General features: G+C 39.1%; 1 protein-coding gene across 2 annotated transcripts in view; it reads right to left on the reverse strand.

The window, feature by feature from the left end:
* Nucleotides 1-21,412, reverse strand: part of LOC126483714 (prostaglandin E synthase 2) — a 47,110-nt gene extending 25,698 nt beyond the window's left edge. The window contains exons 1-3 of one of the 2 annotated variants that reach the window (XM_050106822.1): nt 20,707-21,412; nt 20,395-20,604; nt 9,245-9,444 (exon numbers count right to left, since the gene is read on the reverse strand). In XM_050106822.1, the coding sequence (XP_049962779.1) occupies nt 9,245-9,444; nt 20,395-20,604; nt 20,707-21,009 (713 nt within the window). In that variant the 5' untranslated portion in view covers nt 21,010-21,412. Of the gene's footprint in view, nt 1-9,244; nt 9,448-20,394; nt 20,605-20,706 lie in introns of both variants that reach the window. The other variant, XM_050106812.1, reaches the window with a different exon arrangement.
* Nucleotides 21,413-22,224: the final 812 nt, after the last annotated feature.

The following is a 22,224-nucleotide window of genomic DNA, read 5'->3' on the forward strand; positions in this document are numbered from 1 at the left end:
TTAGTAGGTCTGTATGTTTCCTTCACTGTAGGTAGTCTGTCCTCTTGGTTCACATGACTGCATTTTGTTAGGTTTAATTGTGATCAAGTTTGATCAACTGATAACTCTCCCTGCATTTCTCTGAACCAAAGATCTTAGAGAATGAAGTAGTCAGAGGATTTTTAAAAAAGTCTAATAGATTCACAGTACTTGTCTCACAGAGCTTCATAGATAAAGTGAGGCTGTCAGTCCTAATATACAATCTCTGAGATATGGACTTAGCTGAATAGTCATAAGATAATTTGATTATTACTGAGGCCCTTGAATGGTATTGCAAGCAATTGTAGTATATTTTAAAAGAACACACAAATGGCATTTTAAAATAATTCAAGTAATATCAGTATAAGTATGAAAATTACCTAATCTTGGTAGAAGGTAACTGACTTACAGAAGATTGTATGTGGTTACACATCACTCCAGAAGAGTGATGAGCAACCCTACATCTATCTTGCCGACAAATGATGCTTGTGAACCGTGAAACAAAATAGTGATTTAATATTTGCGAGAGCAGACTGTTGTGTGGATTTATAATTTAATTTGCACGTGGCAAGACATCTCAAAGGATGACGAGCATATTAACTCAAGAGGAACTATCTCCTGGGGCATTTGTGCATGCTCCATGCATTGTCACCCCAAGATGAAGACGTATATCAGCCCTTGAGCAAGGACAATAGTCAAAAATGTTTACATTATGAAGAAAACACACAAACAATTTGAATTTATTCATTCTCTTATCGTACTTAGAACTATCAAGATGATGATTGTTTTATTATGTTAGATCTTTAAAGTATAGGTAAAATTCCTATATTGAGAATGTCTTGTTTTTAAGCGTTCCATGTATCATTTACGAAGAATACATGGAAAAGGTTTCTTTGCAGAAATTCTTCACATTTATTTCAAAGACTATTTTTAAGTTGATAACTTTATTGCAAAGGCTTCTCTAAGGATCTTCAGATTCTTTCATTTCCAGACTTGTGTATTTCATCTTTGATAATATTAATGGCGAATAACAATGGTATATTTCAAGGAGCAGCTTGCACAAAGGCATACAAAAACTCATTCTTCCAACACTCTGTCCATGCATAGAATAGATAGAAACCGTAATGCACAGTACTGTAAAAAGTAACTTAGACACAATTTTCAAAATAATCTGCATAGTACAGGATAAACAAAACCTTCACCTGCAAAAAATGCTACTAGAAAAGTTATAACTCTATAGATAAAACCTAACACGTTTTAAATTTCAGCTTGGACAAAATTGCTCAATCATATCAGATACGTGAAATCTATTAAAAGGACTGTGGTGTCACCGCCAGACACCACACTTGCTAGGTGGTAGCCTTTAAATCTGCCGCGGTCCGTTAGTATACATCGGACCTGCGTGTCGCCACTGTCAGTGATTGCAGACCGAGCGCCACCACACGGCAGGTCTAGAGAGACGTCCTGGCACTCGCCCCAGTTGTACAGCAGAGTTTGCTAGAGATGGATCACTGACAATTACACTCTCATTTGCCGAGACGATAGTTAGCATAGCCTTCAGCTACGTCATTTGCTACGACCTAGCAAGGTGCCGTATTCAATTGATATTTATCTTGAAGCATGTACAGTCACGAGAGATGTTCTACAATTGTGGATTAAAGTTAAGTATTCCAAGAACTACGTTCTTTTCTTTATATGATAATTACTTTATCTTGTTCCAGACCTCACACCAATCTGCGTGAGCTTAACAGCGTGCATTTCGGCCTCCTCTAGCAACACAGTGTTGGCTCTTCTGCCAACACTACAAGGACCCTTGCATGTAAGAACAAGTAAGCATGCCATAAATACAGTATTTATAAAAAGCTGCCCAAACATTCAGTCAGATCTTGATAAGATTTGAATGTGGTGCAAAGATGGACAACTTGCTTTAAATGTTTAAAAAAGAAAAAAAAGCAGTATTGTGTGCTTCAGAAAATGCAAAAATGTAATATACTAAGAATATGATACCAATGAATTAATACTGAATCCCAAACAAATTCCTGGGTGTAGCATAAGAAAAGAAAACCCTACTGTACAACTACACAGTTTATTAGAAACTGTTAAAAACAGTATCTACCATAAAGTATCTAGGGGTAAATATCCAGAGAGACCTTAAATGGAATGACCACATAAAACATAGTACGAAAAATGGTTGCCAAACAGAGATTGATAAGGAAATGTAATTCATCCATAATCTTAAAGGAAATGAAATTCATCCATGAAGAATGTGTCTTATAAGGTGCTAGTTTGAATGAGTCTCGAGTATTATTCATCAATAAGGGATCTTTACCGCACTGGACTGTTTGAAGAGAGAGAGAAAATCCAATGAAGAACAGCGCATTTCATCATGGGATCGTTTTGTCGGCGCTAGAGCATTACTGAGATGTTCAACAAACTACTTCAAGCAGACATTACATGAGACGCACTGTGCATCACAGAGGTATACTATTGAAATTTTGAGAAAGAACTTTCAGGGGAAGAGTCAGACAACATATTATTTCCTTCCATATACATCTCGCGTAATGACCACAGTGAAAAAATTTGAGATAATACACAGGCTTATCAACAAATTAATATTCTTCCAGCATGTCATTTGTGAGTGGAAGAGGGTGGGGGGGGGATCAGTTACTGATACCAGAACTACTCTCCACCACACACCATTAGGTGTGCTAACATAGTATGATGTAGATGTAGATGCCAATGTTGTATTAAGACATATTACTTCCAGCATTAAGCAAGACTGCAGCATCTACAAGAGAAAAAGGCCAAGAAATCCACACAATCTCAGTCAAGAATAAATAAAAAAAAAGGGGGAGCCAAATAAGATCCAGTAGTTACAGCTCATGAGAAATTAAACAACAAGTGGAACATAGTATTCTGGCACCAGAACAATAAATGCTGGAACTGAATGGAGTAACAAAAGAAAAGGGGAATTATTTAAGAAGAATTCTGAATTTTAATCAGAGATTTACTGGAAAGGTGTGGCTGTTGTCATTGACAACTGAGTAAACAATGTAACATTAAGAAATGCTTTGCTAAATACACACATGGGGAGTCAAACTTTAAAAAGGAAATAATTTTGCCAATAAGTAACAGTTACAAGGCAAAAATACATTGTAGAGGAATTTTAAGTCCACAGGAAGAAAGACTGGTGGCTGACAACATGCTTCAGCAATGACGCAGTAGGTAGCAGTATCAATGGCAGAAGCACAAGAATCTACAACAACCGGTCGGCACCATATGCAGTGATCTAGCTCAGCATCATCTTGATGTGATGAGCTGTACAAATTCACTGTGTTGAAGCCATATAAACATCATTTCTGCCCTTTTTATTGCTCATGAAAACCTCACATTGCATGTTGTACACCATACAGCGAGATCTTCAGCGGTAGTAGTCCAGATTGCTGTACACACAGGTACCTCTGATACCCAGTAGCACATCCTCTTGCATTGATGCATGCCTGTATTCATCGTAGCATACTATCCACAAGTTCATCAAGGCACTGTTGGTCCATATTGTCCCACTCCACAACGGTGATTCAGCGTAGATCCCTCAGAGTGGTTGGTGGGTCACGTCGTCTATAAACAGCTCTTTTTCAATCTATCACAGGCATGTTCGATAGGGTTCATCTCTGGAGAACATGCTGGCCACTCTAGTCAAGCGATGTCATTATCCTGAAGGAAGTCATTCACAAGTTGTGCATGATGGGGGCGCGAATTGTTGTCCATGAAGATGAATGCCCCACCAATATGCTGCCGATATGGTTGCACTATCGGTCAGAGGATGGCATTCACGTACAGCCATTATGGTGACTTCAAAGACCACCAGCGGCATATGTCAGCCCCACATAATGCCACACCAAAACAGCAGGGAACCTCCACCTTGCTGCCCTCGCTGGACAGTGTGTCTACAGCGTTCAACCTCCAAACACGTCTCCGACGATCGTCTGGTTGAATGCATATGTGACACTCATCAGTGAAGAGAATGTGTTGCCAATCCTGAGCGGTACATTTAGCATGTTGCTGGACCCATCTGTACCACGCTGCATAGTGTCGTAGTTGCAAAGATGGACCTCACCATCAACGTCGGGGGTTAAGTTGCACATCATACAGCCTATTGCACACACTTTGAGTCATAACACCACGTCCTGTGGCTGCACGAAAAGCATTATTCAACATGGTGGCATTGCTGTTAGGGTTCCTCTGAGCCACAATCCGTAGGTAGTGGTCATCCACTGCAACAGTAGCCCTTGGGCGGCCTGAGCAAGGCATGTCATCAACAGCTCCTGTCTCTCTGTATGCCTTTCATGTCCAAACAACATCGCTTTGATTCACTCCAAGACACCTAAACACTTCCCTTGCCGAGACCCTTTCCTGGCACAAAGTAACAATGCGGACGTGATCGAACCGCAGTACTGACTGTCTAGGCTTGGTTGAACTACAGACAACACGAGCCGTGTACCTCCTTCATGGTGGAATGACTGTAACTGATCAGCTGTCAGACCCCCTCCATCTAATAGGCGCTGCTCATACATGGTTGTTTACATCTTTGGGCGGGTTTAGTGACATCTCTGAACAGTCAATGGGACTGTGTCTGTGGTACAATATCCAGAGTCAACGTCTATCTTCATCTTCAGGAGTTCTGTGTGTGTGTGTGTGTGTGTGTGTGTGTGTGTGTGTGTGTGTGTGTGTGCGCACACGAGGTGGGGGGGGAGGAGCACGCATGGACGTTGTATGGTTAAAAACTGACGATTTTTATATATACTTCAACAAAGTCACCTGCTATTTGACAGTTTTTGATTGGGAAAAGGTTACTGCAGACTTTTATAGAACAATTTGGCCCTGATTTAAAGTCTCAAAGTGCATAGTTAAATGCTAAGCTAGATAACACTACTGGTGACTTAAAGATGCATTGTGTGGAACTGGAATACACTTTGATGCCACTAGCATGAAGGGGTTATAGTTACATGCTAAAATCCTCAGGAGATTCACATTCTTTGAGAATTTTTGTAGAATGACACCCACATCAACCCTAGTTATAATTGTACTTCATGTTTCATTTTCTGTATGGTGTATGCGCAGCTACAGTGTAACTTTCCACACTTTCTATTTTTAGCTCCATAATTTTGCATTAACCAATATTTCTAATATAGCAACATGTGCTCCTTCTACCACTTCAATGAGTCATTTCAGTTATATGATTCATCCAAACATTACCTCTATATATTGGTTAAGAAATTAAATATGTTCCATCTGCAACAGTCCTCTCACTGTAGCTCCCACTACTTTTAAATTCACTAAAGAAAAAGTGCCCCCCTGTTCTCCAAATAGCAGCAGTCCTACAGAACAATATAATGTTATGTTTGTTTCCAATGACTCTCCAATCCAGATCATGTATGATGCTCTATTTGACAGAAACTCTATAATACTACTGCATACCTGTTCAAAGAATTCAGCTAAATTTTGATTACGCGATAAGTCACACAAATCTGAGGGCTGCAAATTCAACTAAATACTTAGGGATTACAATTACAAATAACCTAAATTGGAATGATCACAAAGATAATATTGTGGGTAGAGCAAACCAAAGACTGCAATTCATTGGCAGTCATGAAAACAAAGGCGTTTTTCGTTGTGATGGGATCTTCTCATGAAATTTCAATCACCAGTTTTCTCCTCCAATAGCGAAAACATTCTGTTGGTACCCACCTACATAGGGAGAAATGATCATCACGATAAAATAAGAGTAATCAGGGCTCGCACAGCAAAATTTAAGTGCTCGTTTTTCCTGTGTGCCGTTCGAGAGTGGAACGGTGGAGAGACAGCATGAAGGTGGTTCTTTTAACCCTCTGCCAGGCACTTTATTGTGAATAACAGAATAATCATGTAGGTGTAGATGTAGATGCATGCAATAAACATACTGTCAGTGACAGCACATTAGTTCTTACACAGTTGAGTGAAATTGTAATTGTGATTTATCAGTCTCATAATATACATCATCTTAACCGTTAGATTCAGTTACAGGAGACTTATCATCAAAAATTATGGTAAAACTTCACCATGACCATAGAACAACTGGTTTTACTATTATTATTAAATTATTATTATTAAAAAAATCAGTTGTTCCATGGTCATGGTGAAGTTTTACCATAATTAATATTATATATATTACCCCCCTGCTTTCATCCTCCACTACCAAATAGTACCATTCCTCCCACAGAATTTGCTGTAGTCTTATTTTTTTTAATCTCTGGCTTCATCCCATATATATTATAAATGTGAATGTTTGTGTGTATGTTTGTTCCACATTGAAATGACTGGACGGATCCTGAAGAAATCTGGAACGGAATTAGCATATACCCTTAACACATGGGCCACGTTTAACAGAGTGTAGTGCAAGATATTTATCAATTTGAAGATCATAAAGTGAAATGTGTTACGATACTCTTGAAAAAAGCTATTTGCTCAATGACTTCTGAACTGTATTCTATTTGTGCAAATGCTTTTATTGTTTAATATCTCCTACATAATATGATTCGAAGTAATTAATATAATGCTTATACAATCCTCACGGTGTTTAATCTATACTCCCATACAAACACTTTAAGACTCTCAATGGTGGTGTCATTTGAATGCTGTAGGAGAGAGACACATCATGACTTTACATGTCTAACGTGATAGGCTTTTAGTGAGCCTGGATTGGATTATGACACGGGAGCCCTCACACGTGAAGGCTGATGATGTTGTTGCAAATACAAATATAATGAACTTTGCACTGTACCAAACTAGAAATTGCTGATTTTCTTTCTTCGTTAATCTAGAATGTTTTTTTTACTGTTTTACACTGAAATGGCTGGACACTTCTGGATGAACTTTGGAATGGAGATAGCAAATACCCTGAACCTTTTATTCAAAAATCACTGTTCCCAGGGGATGTTCAATGTTATTACATTAGATTTCTGGCTTTCCATATACACCTAGATATTTATGATCTTTCCTGTGCTAGGCATGTTGCAAAGAATTGTGAAATTATTTATTCCCTTTCCTGGCACATTTTGTAATTTGCTACTTGGTGGCATGTATTCTGTCAGCTTCTCTCATAGTCCGGTTCTTTTTTTTTCTCCCCCCCCCCCCCCCTCCCTTCTCTCTCTCTCTCTCTCTCTCTCTCTCTCTCTCTCTCCTTTCTTTTCTTTTCATCTTTATCTCCTCTTCCATCTTTGACGTCTATGTCCACTGGGCCGCAACTGACATTAACATTTCTTTATAAATAACTGTTTAACTGTAGGTAACTCCACGAGGCGCAGCTAGTATTACATATGTTTTTACCCATTACTTTGTTATATATTGCCATCACCATATATTACAGGGTCCATGCATAAAATTTAAATTGGTGTGTTGGTAGCATAAAATTCTCTTTATGTCTTGTGTTGTATGTGCAGCTAAAATGATTCTCTTCAAATAATTTTTGTTTGCTGTGTAGGAAGATTACAATTTCATGTGTGTATAGAAGGGAACAGTTAGGATCTTCAGTTTTTGCTGTGCAGTACATATGTATCTGGTAATTTTCATCTGCAGCTTCAGTATTCAAGATACACTACTTGAACTTCCACAGAAAATTATACCATGCCTAATGACAGATACAAAATAACTATGATACACTATTTTTTGAGTACTAAAGTCAGTACCACTTACTACTATTTCCCCAGCAAATACAAAACTACTCAATTTATTTGATAGGAACTGAACATGTTTGTTCCAGCTTAAGTTCTTGTCCCTGTTTAGGTCAAGGAATCTGATCATGTCAACTTCAACTTCTTCCATGTTCCACACATTTTTAATGTTCACTCATCTCTTCAATAAAAATTATTCACTGCATGCAAGTGTTTTTCCTTGTTGGAATCCAAATTGGTTATTTATAATAATGATTTTTACAATAACATTTTGGAGCTGGTTTGCGGCTATTTTAACACTTTCTACAGGTTTGTGACAGCTTCCCATGTACCCCCCTTTATCCCCTTTATCTTTACTTGAACTGAGATCTGACTTCAGCATACTTCAACCCACCAGAAAACACCCCTTTTCAGAAGATTGATTAATTATTTGAGTTAGTGAGGGTGCTATTACGTGATACATAGTTTTCATCATTTTAATAGGTATTCCATCCCACCCAGCAGAGTTTTTATTTTTTACTGATAACAGAACATTTAGCAAATTCTTTATAGGCTTTTTTTAAAAAATCTGTGACATACTCAGCTTCTTGGTGGAGTCCAGGGGCATTTGCTTTACTATGCTACATCAATATCTAACTTAGTTTACAATAGGCTCTCATCTGCTTTGATCCTAGATATTTGGAAAGGATTCCAAAATTCAAGAAACACATTTGCTTGACTATAATCACCTTATTCCTCCAGGATCTAGTGAACAGTGAGCACTTCGGAACTCCAAGTACAAAGGCGTTCAAAAATTTACAGACAAGTTTTCACATAGTAAAAACTGTGTTATCATTTTTCTATAACAAGTAACCAAAACACGCAAAAAGCTGTTTCATTTCCTTTAATTTCAAAACACGTCTATTCAGCTGAAAGGGCTTATTTATATATATGCAGATAGCATGACAGTTCAGTTGAGAAGCGGATGCTATGCTCTGGCAGTGAAAGAATGAAACTAAAAAACAAGCAGCCATATCAGCTATCACAAGGGATATTATCTCAAGGAGACACACAGTTTTTAAGTAATTCTGTATGATCATTGTCAATTTTATTTGGTGGGAGAAACTAGAGATCTGGGACAAATTTAAACTGTGCATGTTCAACAAAAATATGAAAAGGATAAACTGCTACTCACTAAATACAGGAGGCACTGAGTCACAGACAGCACAATAAAAAAATTATGCAGAAAAAAAAAGACACACACACAAGCAAGCAAGCACAACTTTGTGGTGAGCAACCTGTCCTTTCCTTATTATTATTATTATTATTATTATTATTATTCCATCCTGGACTTCCCAACATACCTGTTAATGTTTCATAATTTATCAAAAACTGTTGAATACAGTTATAAAAAAAAAAGACTTTGCCAAATAAATAAATAAATAATAAAGAAACTAAATCATTCTTCTGAATTTGCAAAATGTGAACAACATCACATAAATTTTGGATAGTAGTGTTCTAATGTTCCAAATACTTACAAGATATCTTCCTTCGTCCTATCTTTAGGGATATTTCCATGAAACATCAGAAAATAGCGATTCATTATCTCCTTTTTGACAGTTCCATTATCATCTTTGTACTCAATACTGGGATAAAATTTGACGACATCTTGTAAAGTCTGGTCTCTTTCATAAAGGTACGACATAAGTGCCGAAATAATCATTGAACTGTCATTCAGCTGCTGCAAAGAGAAAACAATTTTGTAACACTTAGGCACTCATTTTCCTTTCATTTTAAGATGGTTCATGTAGAACGAACTGTGATGGTAAAAAAGTGTGAAGCATACTGACATTCACACTAACTTAAACAATTTGTAGACACCACTTGATTTTCTTAGTAGACAGAATATCTTATATGCCTCTTAACTTTTTGTACAATTCCTTTTCAAAGCAACTGCAAAGAAACCAGTTTGCTATGTGCCAGCATTAGTTTTCATCCCCTTCCTTTTGCCACATACTCATTAAGACAGTATCATACATTATGGGGCAGACATGTAAGGCATCAAACTGACGACAGTTGAAAAGCTTGTACCATGTGTGATTAGAGATGGCTAAGTCATTAGTCGTTTTATCTGCTGTATACAACAATTGCTTATTATTTTATTTATGTTAATAATTACAGGAAAATATCACACAAAGGTTGTTTACTCAACTTCACTGAAATTACTGTTTGATGCTCCGATAAAAAGATAAAGCTGACAAAGATTAAAAGGTGTCAAGTGCAGCTTTCAAAAATATATCTTCAAAATGCACTGAGAGCTTCATGACTATTTTCCATGGTACATGGAAGTTAAGTCCTGCACTGATTCTAATAAAAATCAGCAAGGCACACACAGAAATATTGAAGGAAAAAAGCTTCTTAAGATGAAAATGGGATGAATGTATACTGGTGAAATATATGGAATTATTTACAACATGATGTAAATAACTGAAGTTATTTCACCACTTGTTTTGATTTTTTCTATCTTGCCACAGCTACACAATGAGCCACAGAATGCTACAAACTTATGATGAGTTGCTAGACACTTGAAACCGATAATGGCAACAACAAAAAAAAAAAAAAAAAAAGCATCACAAAAGACAACTGTTTTCATTCATTTCTAAAAACCATAATGCAATGAATAATTAATTAATGTACTGAGATGGAAATGGGCAGACCACATTGAAAGATAAATTGAAGAAAGGTGGACGACAGCTGACCTCACATGAAGCCCAAGGTAGAGTAACCATTTGCAAGGAAGACCACCAGCCGACTGGGATAAAAACATTGGAAGAGTGCTTGACTTCACTTAAACTGACATAAGACTGCTACAGAACAATAAGAGTGGCCTGAACATTCAAGAAATTACTGCTCGATTTGGAGAGGCAATATCTGTCTAGAGACACACAGTTCACTACAAAACTAATCACACTGCAATCATAACGGAAGAAGAAAGAGTGATACACATTGCTACCTGAAGAATTTGTCTCTTAGGATAGAAAGAACTTACAGCCTGTAGATTATTTCTAAAAGAAACACACAATACCCCACATGTTCTAAGTTTGTGGTTCCAGCTTTCATAAGCAGCACTAGCATGATAAAAGTGATTGTCTGGTGAAAGGCACTGGTTTGGTTTTGGTGATGCGCCATGGCTTACCTGGATTTATGGGAGAATGTGTATGATGAGACGTCCTGCAATTGTTGTTTATGACAAAGACTGCTGAAGATTATTGGGCTAGCTTAAGTGAGTAATATGTGGTCATATTTGTGGCCAGCAAAGGATTGATTTGATACATTAAACAGTACGCTCTAGTCTCCAATACTGCCACTGTGTCTAAAGACATCTGGCATTTTGGTGGCTTCAGTTACTGGCGTGTTAGAAGGGAACAAAGATTACTCCTGCAAAACTTGCCTATGATGGTTGTGGCGGTGTCAAGGAATTGATGGTATAAGTCCGTGTTGTTATCCTGTGCTATGTAATATTGCTCTCATCTCACCATAGTCTTCCTGGATTTTACACCATAGGCCACATCTCGTTGATCAGATACAGCATATTGTGTGGGAAAAGTGTTGAAGGTCTTAATCTTATATCACTTTGTCTACATAATGGCCACAGACATTTATTAGGTGTATTTAAGATAGGCTCTCACTAGTTACATTATTGAAACATTACTGGAGGATTACTGCTTTTCATTCCAATTGATCCACAGTGAGGATATCATCTGGGATGTAGAACATGCCAGAAAACAAAAATACAAAATAAATATTTACAGATTAACAACAGATATAGTAATGTACCTACCATGGATCCCAAATGAAACTGCCCTTGTGAATATGGAATTGCTCAAAGAAAAATTTTCAATACACTTAGGTGTGTTATTTGGCTATTGTAGCCACACATCATAAAATTAAAAAATATAAAGAACATTATACAGCATTTATTTACAATGATCGCATTACTGCATACAATTTTTGCAGAAGTGAGACTGTACTCAATGTGCACATTAAGTGATATTGTCCACCCCTGATAGCTGAGTGGTCAGCATGACAAAATTTCAATCCTAAGAGCCCGGGTTTGATTCCCAGCTGGGTCAGAGATTTTCTCTGCTCAGGGATTGGGTGTTGTGTTGTCCTAATCATCATCATTTCATCCCCACTGACGCACAAGTCGCCGAAGTGGCGTCAAATCGAAAGACTTGCACCTGGCGAACTGTCTACCCGACGGGAGGCCCTAGTCACACGACATTTATTATTATTATTATTATTATTATTATTATTATTATTATTATTATTATGTGATATTAATAACAGCACAAATGCATCAATTGGTTCTACATCTACATCTATACTCTGCAAACCACTGTTAGGTGCATGGTAGAGGGTAAGTCCCATTGTACCAATTATTACAGTCTCTTCCCATTCCACTCGCTTACGGTGCCCAGAAAAATGACTGTTTGAATACCTTCATGCATGCAGTAATTATTCTAATCTTATCCTCATGATCCCTATGTGAATGATATGTACGGGTTTGCAGCATATTCCTAGAGCAATTATTTTAAGATTATTGCTTTAAACATTGTTAATAGACTTTCTCGGGATAGTTTACGTCTATCTACAAGAGTCTTCCAGTTCAGTTCTTTCAGTATCTCTGTGACATTCTCTCACAGAGCAAACAAACCTGTGGACTATTCATGCTGCCCTTCTCTGTATATGTTCAATATCCCCTGTTAGTCCTATTTGGTTCGGTTCCCACACACTTGAGCAAAATTCAAGGACCACATGCACAAACACTCTACTCCCATCATTCTCACTTCTGTCTTTTTATTAGGTGGCAGACCCGGGCACGGGGCCACTTAAAGGCAATGAGGTGTTCCATAGATGGATGCCACTTACGGTGCTGAGCCCACCTATGATCTCGAATGGCCTCTGTAATTTCCAAAGACCACCAAGGTACCACCGTCCATCGGGGCGGGCCCAAGGAACAAGGGATCACTAAATCATTTGACAAAAGAACGGCTGCTATTGTTTCCTGGACTGCCTCATCGATATCTCCATGTGGCAAAGTCAACAGTAGAAGTAAAAGCATTCTAGTCAGTGCTGTTTAGAGCACATCTGCTCTGGTGTCTAGGGAAATGACAGTGAGGGAGGGAAAGGAAGACTGGGAAGTGTTCACTACCTCACATGTCATCGTGGCCCCTCCACTGGATGGATGAGTGAAGACAAGGACCGTGAGTAGAAAGGCCTACAGCCTAAAGGCGAAGTGTGTGGGGGTACCAGTAGTGCCAGTACATTTTCGAGGTCTTTACTGTGGCCAGTGACCATGGTTCCACGCCATAAATGCAAACAGTGTGTTCCGAGACACTTCACTGTCACAAGGGAGGTAAATATTGCACGTGGTAATATCCTGAAATCCCCTTACCTGAAAATCAACCGCCTCCAAAGTGCATTAAGATGGAAGAGTTCACTATGTAGAGGGTCTAGATCATATGGGCAAACTCTGCTCAACACCCTGTCATAGGCAGCATGATTCTTATAATATCCCCAAATTCCATGAAGGGCTGGGGTTTACATTGCTGGAAACAAAGTCTCCTGAAGGGCAATACAGGAGGCAGATGATGTTCTAAAAAGATGTCGTATTTCAGCCAGTTGGTGGAAGAAACCATTACTGGAGAATAATTTTTTTGATTCACAGTGAGGTCATGAAGGGATCAAGGGGGCAGGTTATGCCTTAGGGTCACCCGCAGCCACTGGTTGAGCGGTTATGGCATCAATATACATGGGTTCTGGGTTCCATTGTGTGGTGCAAAATGGGGCTTCAGGGGTGCCAGAATCTCTGCCAAGGCCACAGGAGTGGAACAGGCAGGAGATGGTGATGTGGGAGCCATCAGAATGTCCTCCTTGGAGGACTTTTTCCTTGTCTTTCCTCTCCTTGATGATTGTGAGGGCTTCTCAGAATCAGTTTCAGGTAAAAAGGGTGATCACGAAGCCATGCGACCAGCAGCCTGTGGCTCCTTCAGCCACTAGCTGGTATCTGGTTGTAGACTGGAGGAAACCTTAGAAGAAAGTGTCCAGAGGGATCCCTTGCTGGTGAGAGAAGCCAGAAGAAGGTGATTTGTTTCCAACGTGGGGACCAACGCCCCTGGTGGATGGGAACTCTCATTGATCCCAAAGTAGGTGTGGGGGAAGCAGCAAGAGGTGGAGCCCACAATCGTCATGGAGGTAGGCATGGTTAAGCGGCCCAGAGGACCCACTGTAGGAGTGTAACGGCGGGAGTACCATCACCAAAGGGGCAATGCCATTGTAGCTGTAGCAAATGACGTTACTTGGCATTCTGTGTGCAACCACTCTTATTTCTTCTTCTTCTTGGCGGCTGAGTTTGTCCACAGTCTTGTATTTTCTTTTCTCTCTAGAGAACAGTCCAATCTGGTGAAAAGGGAGAGTGGTGCTTTTGTCAGTTGACAAGGACAGGGGAGGTGCACAGGGAGCATTCACATGCAGGGCTCATCGACAGTCTTTATAGATGGGGCTAGCATTGCAACATTAACACATGAGCCCAAATTTCAAGCACTTTAAGCACTGCGAGGGGAAGGGGGGACATATGGTTTCACATTGCATCAGTATACCATCTCCTTGACCTTTTCAGGCAATGAATTAATGAATTGCTCTCAAAGACCCAGATGAAGGCACTAATAGCAAGGCTACTGTCCTTTGGCTTCTTATGTACACAACAGACAAAGTTTACACTCCATCGCTCCAAGTTGGTGCATAGCTCATCATCAGACTGTAACACCACATCTCTGGAAAATGATGCCCTGAACTAAATTTAGATTTTTGGGGAGTGACAGTTACCCAGCTTGTTACACTTTCTGTTTTAGAGATAGATGCCACTTCCCCAAACTTGCCTTCTAAGTTCTCCACAAACAACAAGGGTTTTGTGGACAGTAAGTATTCACCATCAGTCCTTGTACAAATAAAGTATTGTGGGGAGTATTGCTATGCTTGCTGCTTAGCCCTATGTTCCTCCCAAGATATAGCCAGGGAAGGCAAAATTTTAGGATCGTATCTCTCTCTGTATGGAAGGAGTACTGTCCTCTATTAGAGACAGCTGGGGCCACATGGTCACCAGAGGAAGATAACTTCATCTGCTTCAATTGCAGCCCATCAACCATGGTGCCACCCACTACAAACGGGGACTCTCCCCACGGGCACCACCCAGCCACAACAGAGGCTACCTGGCCAGTAATCCATTGCTTGGAGTCCCCATACCCCAGTCATGATGAGCACATACACCCTTGCATCCTGGGGAGTTTTCAGCTCGGGCACTAACCGTGCGATCCCTGCGTAGTTAGGGGCCTACCACCTGGCAGGTACTTGATGAATCCCTCCCCCAGTAGGATGGCTACCGTGCTCAGTTTTGGTTGTATTACCTTAAGGGAAGAGTGCACAATGGAAAGGCACAAAGGTGGTGTACACACGTCATTGGGAAACCTTCCCTGCGTGACCCGCACTTCTGGAGAATTCTGAAAATTGGTAGCAGGTCAAATCCAATAATGGGGACCATATGTTTATTTGATGAAAAGTTGTAGAATATGTCAGAAGTGGGAACTCGAGGCCCAATCATAAACCAAGCACAAGTAGAATCGCCAACAACAAGAAAACCATCTGATGTAGAGGCAAAAGGAGAAAGGTATAGTGGAAGTATAAGCTATAAGCCTGCAGCAGGGAAAGGAAGTAATGCTGCAAATGCTGTGGCCCTATGGTAGCCAAGCACGTACCTTCAATCGATTAATCGATTTGTGAGCCCTCAGGAAGGGGGGGGGTGGTACACGGCACGGAGTCAATCTTCGCACCACTTTGAAATGTTACTATGGTGTGACTGTCTATTTATGCAGCTTCTTTCAGATAGTACTTTATTATGGATAACTACGTCATTTGCAAAAAGTCTGAGGTTAATATTAATGTTGTCTGCATGAACAGCAAGGGTCCCAACATATTTCCCTGGGGCACACCAAAAGTTACTTCTACATCTCACAAAATAAGGTGCTGCATCCTTCCTACCAAGAAGTCCTCAATCCAGTCACAAATTGCACTTGATACCCATAAGTTTGTACTTTTGATAATAAGCATACGTGTAATACTGAGACAAATGCTTTACGGAAGTCAAGAAATACTCTATCTACCTGACTGCCTTGATGCAATCTTTCAGTATGTCATGTAAGATAAGTGCAAATTGGGTTTCACATGATCAATGTTTTCAGAATCCATGCTGGTTGGCATTGAGGTGGTCATTTTGTTCAAGATACCTCATTATATTTGAGCTGAGGAAACATTCTAAGATTCTATGACAAATTGATGTCAAGGATATTGGACGACAGTTTTGTGGATCATTTCTACTACCCTTCTTGTAGACAGGTGTGAGCTGTGCCCCCCCCCCCCCTTTTTTTTGCCCAGTTTTTTGTTTGAGAGATCTACGACAGATTACAGTTAGAAGAGGAGCTTACTCAGCTGCAAATTCAGTATCTGGCAGGAATTCCATGAGGCCCCTAGAGATTTGTTTAATTTCATCAATTTCAGATGTTTCTCAACACCACTGACACTAATACTTATCTCACTAATCTTTTTGGTGGTATTAGGATTAAATTGGGGCATTTCTCCTGGGTTTTTATTTGTACAGGGACATTTGGAAACAGAGTCAAGCATTTCAGCTTTTGCTTTGCTACCCTGAATATCAGTTCCTGTCTCATTTGCTAAGAGACTAACTTTGGCACCATTAAAAGCCTTTACATGCAACCAGAATTTATTTGGGTGATGTGAAAGATCATTTGACAATACTCTGCAATGGCAGTCACTTAAGGCATCATGCACTGCTCTCTAAACGTAATTCATTCAGCATCTCTCTATTTATAGCCCTACAGCATGTTTTACACCTATTGTACAGTAATCCCTGTTTCTTTAGAAGTTTCTTTATAGTGACTGTACACCATGGGTGTTCCCTCATATTATGAACTGTTCTACTGGGTAGGTATCTTTTCAGTGCATGGTCAATTATATTTTTAAACTTGAGCCCTAGTTCCTTTACATGCTCCTGACCTGTGCTGAAAGTTCCTCATTGAGATATGACACTAGGCCTACTGATTTTTTGTTCTATCTAGTTTACTGAAAATATATATATTTTTGCTTGTTTTAGCTGTCCTTTGTACTTTGATAATCATTGTTACCACAACCATGTCACGATCACTGATACCAGTTTCAAAGTGGACATCCTCAAAGTGGTAACAGGTAACGATAAGATCCAATATATTTTCATCATGAGTGGGGCTCCTAAGTATCTGTTCTAGGCATTTTCAGAGAAAGCATTTATTAATGTTTCACATGATAGCTTATCATGCCTACCGCTCACATAACTGTTCTTTTCCCAATTAGTTTTTGGATGACTAAAGTCTCCACCAATGATTACAGTATGATTGTGGAACTTATGTACAAGAGAAATGAGGTTTTCTCTGAAGTTTTCAACTACATCAAGGGATGAGTCTGGTGGGCAATAGAAGGAACTGTCATCACTTTATGCTCACCCTGATACCGAGTCTTGTCCAAACAATCTCACATGCAGTTTCAATTTCTATCTCAGTGGATTTTAGTTTCTTGTCCACTGTGACAAATATACCACCTCCATTTCCCACCTGCCTAACCCTTTGATATACAATTAAATTTTCCTTCAAAATCTCACTGCTATCAATTTCAGGTTTCATCCAGCTTTCTGTTCTTAGTACTACGTGAGCTTTACTGCTTTTCATGAGTGCTTCAAACTCTGGCACTTCATTGTGAATGCTTTGGCAGGTTACCTATAAGGATTTTAATACTCGCACTTGTGGGGGGGAATTTCTTTCAATCTTACACTGATATTTCTAGGTTTCCTACAGCTATCATTATCTGGGTTGGATGGAGAGTCACAATCTAAAAACCCTTGAGTTCACGCCACACACAATCGGCAACCTGAGTAGCAGCATCTGATGTGTAGTGCACACCCGATCCATTTAGGGGGACCCTAAAAAATTCATCAATGGATTAAAAGGAGTTGGCCACCAATAAGTTCTTTACACTCTTTTCAAATTGAATTTTATTATTAGTTAAACTTTTTATGTACGCTGGCATGTTATTGGAAATGTGTGCTGCTGAACAGTGCACACCTTTCTGAACCAAGGTAAGTGACTATATCTTTGTGACAGTTATTCTTATTTAGTTCACACCAGAAATAATTCGTATTGCATGATTTTAGGCTCGGAAAACTTTAGCTTGGTTTCATATGTTACCCCGGAAAATAATCTTGTATGACATTATGGAATGAAAGTAAGCACATAAGCTTCTTTTATTTTTATATCACCTGTGTCTGACAACATTCGCATAGGAAACAGATTTGTTTAGGCACTTCAGCTGCTCTATCATTGCCCCCCCCCCCCCCCCCCAGTTAAATTTACTCTCAAGCTGTAATGCCAAGAATTTAACACTGGTAACTTCTAAGGTGTGTCAATAGTTTCTTACATTTTAATTGATTAATACCTCTTGGAGTACTGACCCAGATATCAGTTACACTTGCTGAATTTGTGTAAATGATTGTTCCATGAATTTAAAAAATAAGGTTTGTGTTACCCAAGGTTCTTACAAGTTTGGAAACTTCAGTAGGATTTACTGTAGTTTAAATGCATGTTAATAATTTTAATTTCATTTTTTTTAATTTGTCCACTTGAACATTAAAATTTAGAAGGGTGTAGTTAATGTTTAGTTTTAATAAATGTTTGAAAGTGGTAGCCTGCCTCTTGACAAAGTCCTCGCTCGACATACCACTTGGTGCACATTGATATCTTTTGCTGCATCATTTGTACTTGAAAAACCAAACACAAAAAAAGTGTCCTACAATTCATAATAAGGTTCCTTTTCAAATTTTATATTAGTCCATGAACAGATATTACACCTTTAGCTTCATTTCACATCCTTGCATCACCACACACTAATAGATCTATGGCAGAAATATCTAAATATATGATAACTCTCAAAATGTTCATTAGGTTCTGCCACATGACAGGTTGTGCAAATTGTCTATTGAAATTACTACAAAGCAGATTCGGCGGAGCAGAATAGTGTTGGTTTCTTGAGCAGTAAAATTTCAATACCACTTAAAGTTTCATTATAAATGCTGAAAAATTATTATCTGATGAATGATGAATGTGAAGTAATCTCATTATTTTAAATGATTTGATTTCCACCACGCAATGCAGAAAGTGATTTCCTGTTACTTAAATGTCTTGATGTTTCAATGGGACGTATCAAGCACTACCCTCCCCTGCTATCAGTACAGCAAAATTTAAAATCAATAGTCTCTCTTGTCAGACTCGAAAGAACAAGCCTGTTCCCTCACCATCCGTACTCAACTATATAAATTACACTGCATGGCAGAATACTTGTTCTCGGTAATACTTTTCTAAAACTGTAATTTTGTACTACCAGTGTAGGGCCAGTTAGTTGTTAACATTACTATGTCAGCTGTTCCAATGCCCTTGGCAATCTCACTACAAAAATTAGTTAAAACTGGTGGTTTAGAAAGGTGCAGGTATATTCTATGTGTTAGCTGAAGAGTGAACATCACGTCTGGCTGAATAAACAACATTTCCCAGAAGAAGTCTACAACTGCCATACAGGATGATGGAGCATAAATTTCTAGTCTACCAGTGAAATACTCTGTGCTGCGATTTACATAGATTCCGTCTGCATGTGTTTGTTCCATTAATTATATTAATTACCGATTTCTATATTTCATAATAGTGTTAATGAAATGAGTGGAAAACAGACACTCCCTAGCCCTGTCTGCGCACTGTCACCACTGATTCAAAAGATGTGCCACGTGAGTGTCAGTATAACTTTGTGAAACAGCCTTTCTGCTCCTTGTGATATAGTGAGGTAGAGACAGTGCGGAGTCCACTTCCTCTTCAATTTACAACCAGACTACACCAATGCAACATCTTCCCCCACATTTCAATGTTTGACGGATTCTGCTGATTTTTCTCCCAATAATACTTTTACTAACATTTGTTTCATTAGGCTGATAATACTTTTGAAGTTATAAGAATACAACTGCAAAGTAGGTGGAAATGGTCAACAATTTAAAGCACAACTTCTGCATGCAGATGAGAAGCGTACCCAGTACTCCGAGTCTTTTGGACTGTCTTCTACACCAATGGTCAACAAACACAGAAAATTGCTCATGTCGCTCAGAAGATGATACAAATTAGCAAACATGCTTGGATTTATTAAATTGAAAACAAAAATTAGTAAAGCTGTGGGTATTTTGGGACGACTTTATAGGCCCGATTGCACTTTGCCACAGAAATTGGCGGTATTCCCGGATATTAAGAGCGCCTCCTCCTAATATACATCCAAAGGAAATACTTTAATTGCAGAATGTCCGACCCTGTATTAAAAACATTAGTTAACTTTTCAAATTCTGTATTATGTGATATTCAAAATGGTACCACTGATTCCTTTAACTGCTGTCAACTTTCAAAATACGGTATCTTACGTCAACATCAGTGACAAAACAATATTGCCTGTTATGATTTTGATGATATCACATTTCTTCAGTGTGTAAGAAACATACCTGGTATCCATCTTCAACTTGGGCTAGGAGTATTGGAACCTTTTTATAATGAGACCACTTTATTTCCTGCCGCAAAACTGGGTCTACTTCAACGACATCATAAGAAAACCCATGGTAATCAAGAAAGGCACGAACCTTGCAACAAAATGGGCAAGTCGGGTACTGAAACAGTTTCAGTTTTAATCCTGTGTTGTCCGTCGGACTTACAACCTGCAGGTAAATAACAATATGGACATCAGATTTCTAGTACAAGAGATTTTGTCTAAATAAAATTAACAATTAATCGAAAGAATATGGTGTTTATCTTCTTACCGAACGTGAAGTCGCTACATCGGGAAGTGACTTCAGCACGAAAGATTCTGCACCAGTTCCCTTGTTTAAAATTGGTACACGCGCCTCGTACATTTTATGGAACGAATATCCCGTACCAACTAATGCCCCAAGCCCCACGCTAATTAATCCTAATCTTGTCACACTCATCCCGGGCTTTGCTCCACTCGATGAACTATATGAGCTGTTTGATCGAACATTAAACTTGCCTTCTTGAAACAAGTACGGAGAACTACGAAGTGCTTTCGATATGTTCTTAATTCTCCAAAAGCTACACGTTGCCATTATTAAAATAATGCTATCCAGTCCATTGCACCCCGGTTATATCATAGCCTGTCACGTTATTTTTGTTATGGTCTATCACCAAAGTGTGCGCTACGAATCGCTGGACCAATCACCGCAGCTGCTCCGTGGAGCAGTTAATACTTCGTTCATCGCACTTGGCACAAGAAGGGAACACTATTTGATGTTATGTAACACACAGAAAATTCAATAAAGGTCCGTGGTGGCATGATAAATAAGCAATGACTTTATCAAGTGAGGTTATAAATTGTTTTTGGTTTTCGCCGTGGTTTCCGCATAAATGAAATATTCATCACTGGCATTTACGTGTCAAATGCGAAAATCAAATTTGTGACCGGTGTCTCTATTGCGTTGGGTTCTTCATGTTGCTGTGTCGTTGGGACACGAACATTGTAACAGAGTCTGTTATAAAATAAAAAGAATTTTATAGATCAAATAAAGTGCTACGTTGCTCTTTATAGTTTAGATGCTGCTATTTAATCAACGTAATCATGGACACAGAGTATGTAAATTACGTTACTAGACTAGCCCAACGCGGTGTATGATACAAGCAGTACGTTTACAGGCAGCACAGCTTCCGGAAGATGAAAACCGAATTTTGAAAACTGTTTTGAGCCTACAACTGTTTTCTAGATCAATCAGATAGAAATTTATATAAACAATTATATACTTCTTTGGGTTTTCCGATATTCAGTTGTTCTACACAAATCGCGTCTGGAAGACAGCTGTACCAGTTTCTGATTTAGTCAGCTCAACGGCTGTTTCTCTACAGTGAAATATTAGAGACAGACAATATTGTACTCAGTCTGATATTTATACTTCTGCTTCACTGCACAAAAAGTAACCCTGTCCAGATCAGCAGAAACAAGCACGTTTTAAAAGTGGTCGTGCATTTACACGAGAGCGAAAACTGACTTTAGAAGCGGCAATCCGGCGGCTAGAACAGCATTTCCAGAAACGATAATGGAGTATTTACGCCATCATCAGTGATACACAAAGTCTGGGTGTAGTACCGGAATTGAGAAACTAATAATGATAAAAATTGTTAATGGCCAAAGCAAACTTGATGGCTGATTGTGGCGGCATCGCGCAATCATGTAGTGTTAAAGCCTAGTTTACACGACGACACTAGGTTGCAGGCAACTGCGCTACCGGCATGCAAATTACGACTTTCTGGCGGCCAAGGTAGATCTATTG

This window comes from Schistocerca serialis, chromosome 1, assembly GCF_023864345.2.
Source record: "Schistocerca serialis cubense isolate TAMUIC-IGC-003099 chromosome 1, iqSchSeri2.2, whole genome shotgun sequence".
Taxonomy (NCBI): domain Eukaryota; kingdom Metazoa; phylum Arthropoda; class Insecta; order Orthoptera; family Acrididae; genus Schistocerca; species Schistocerca serialis.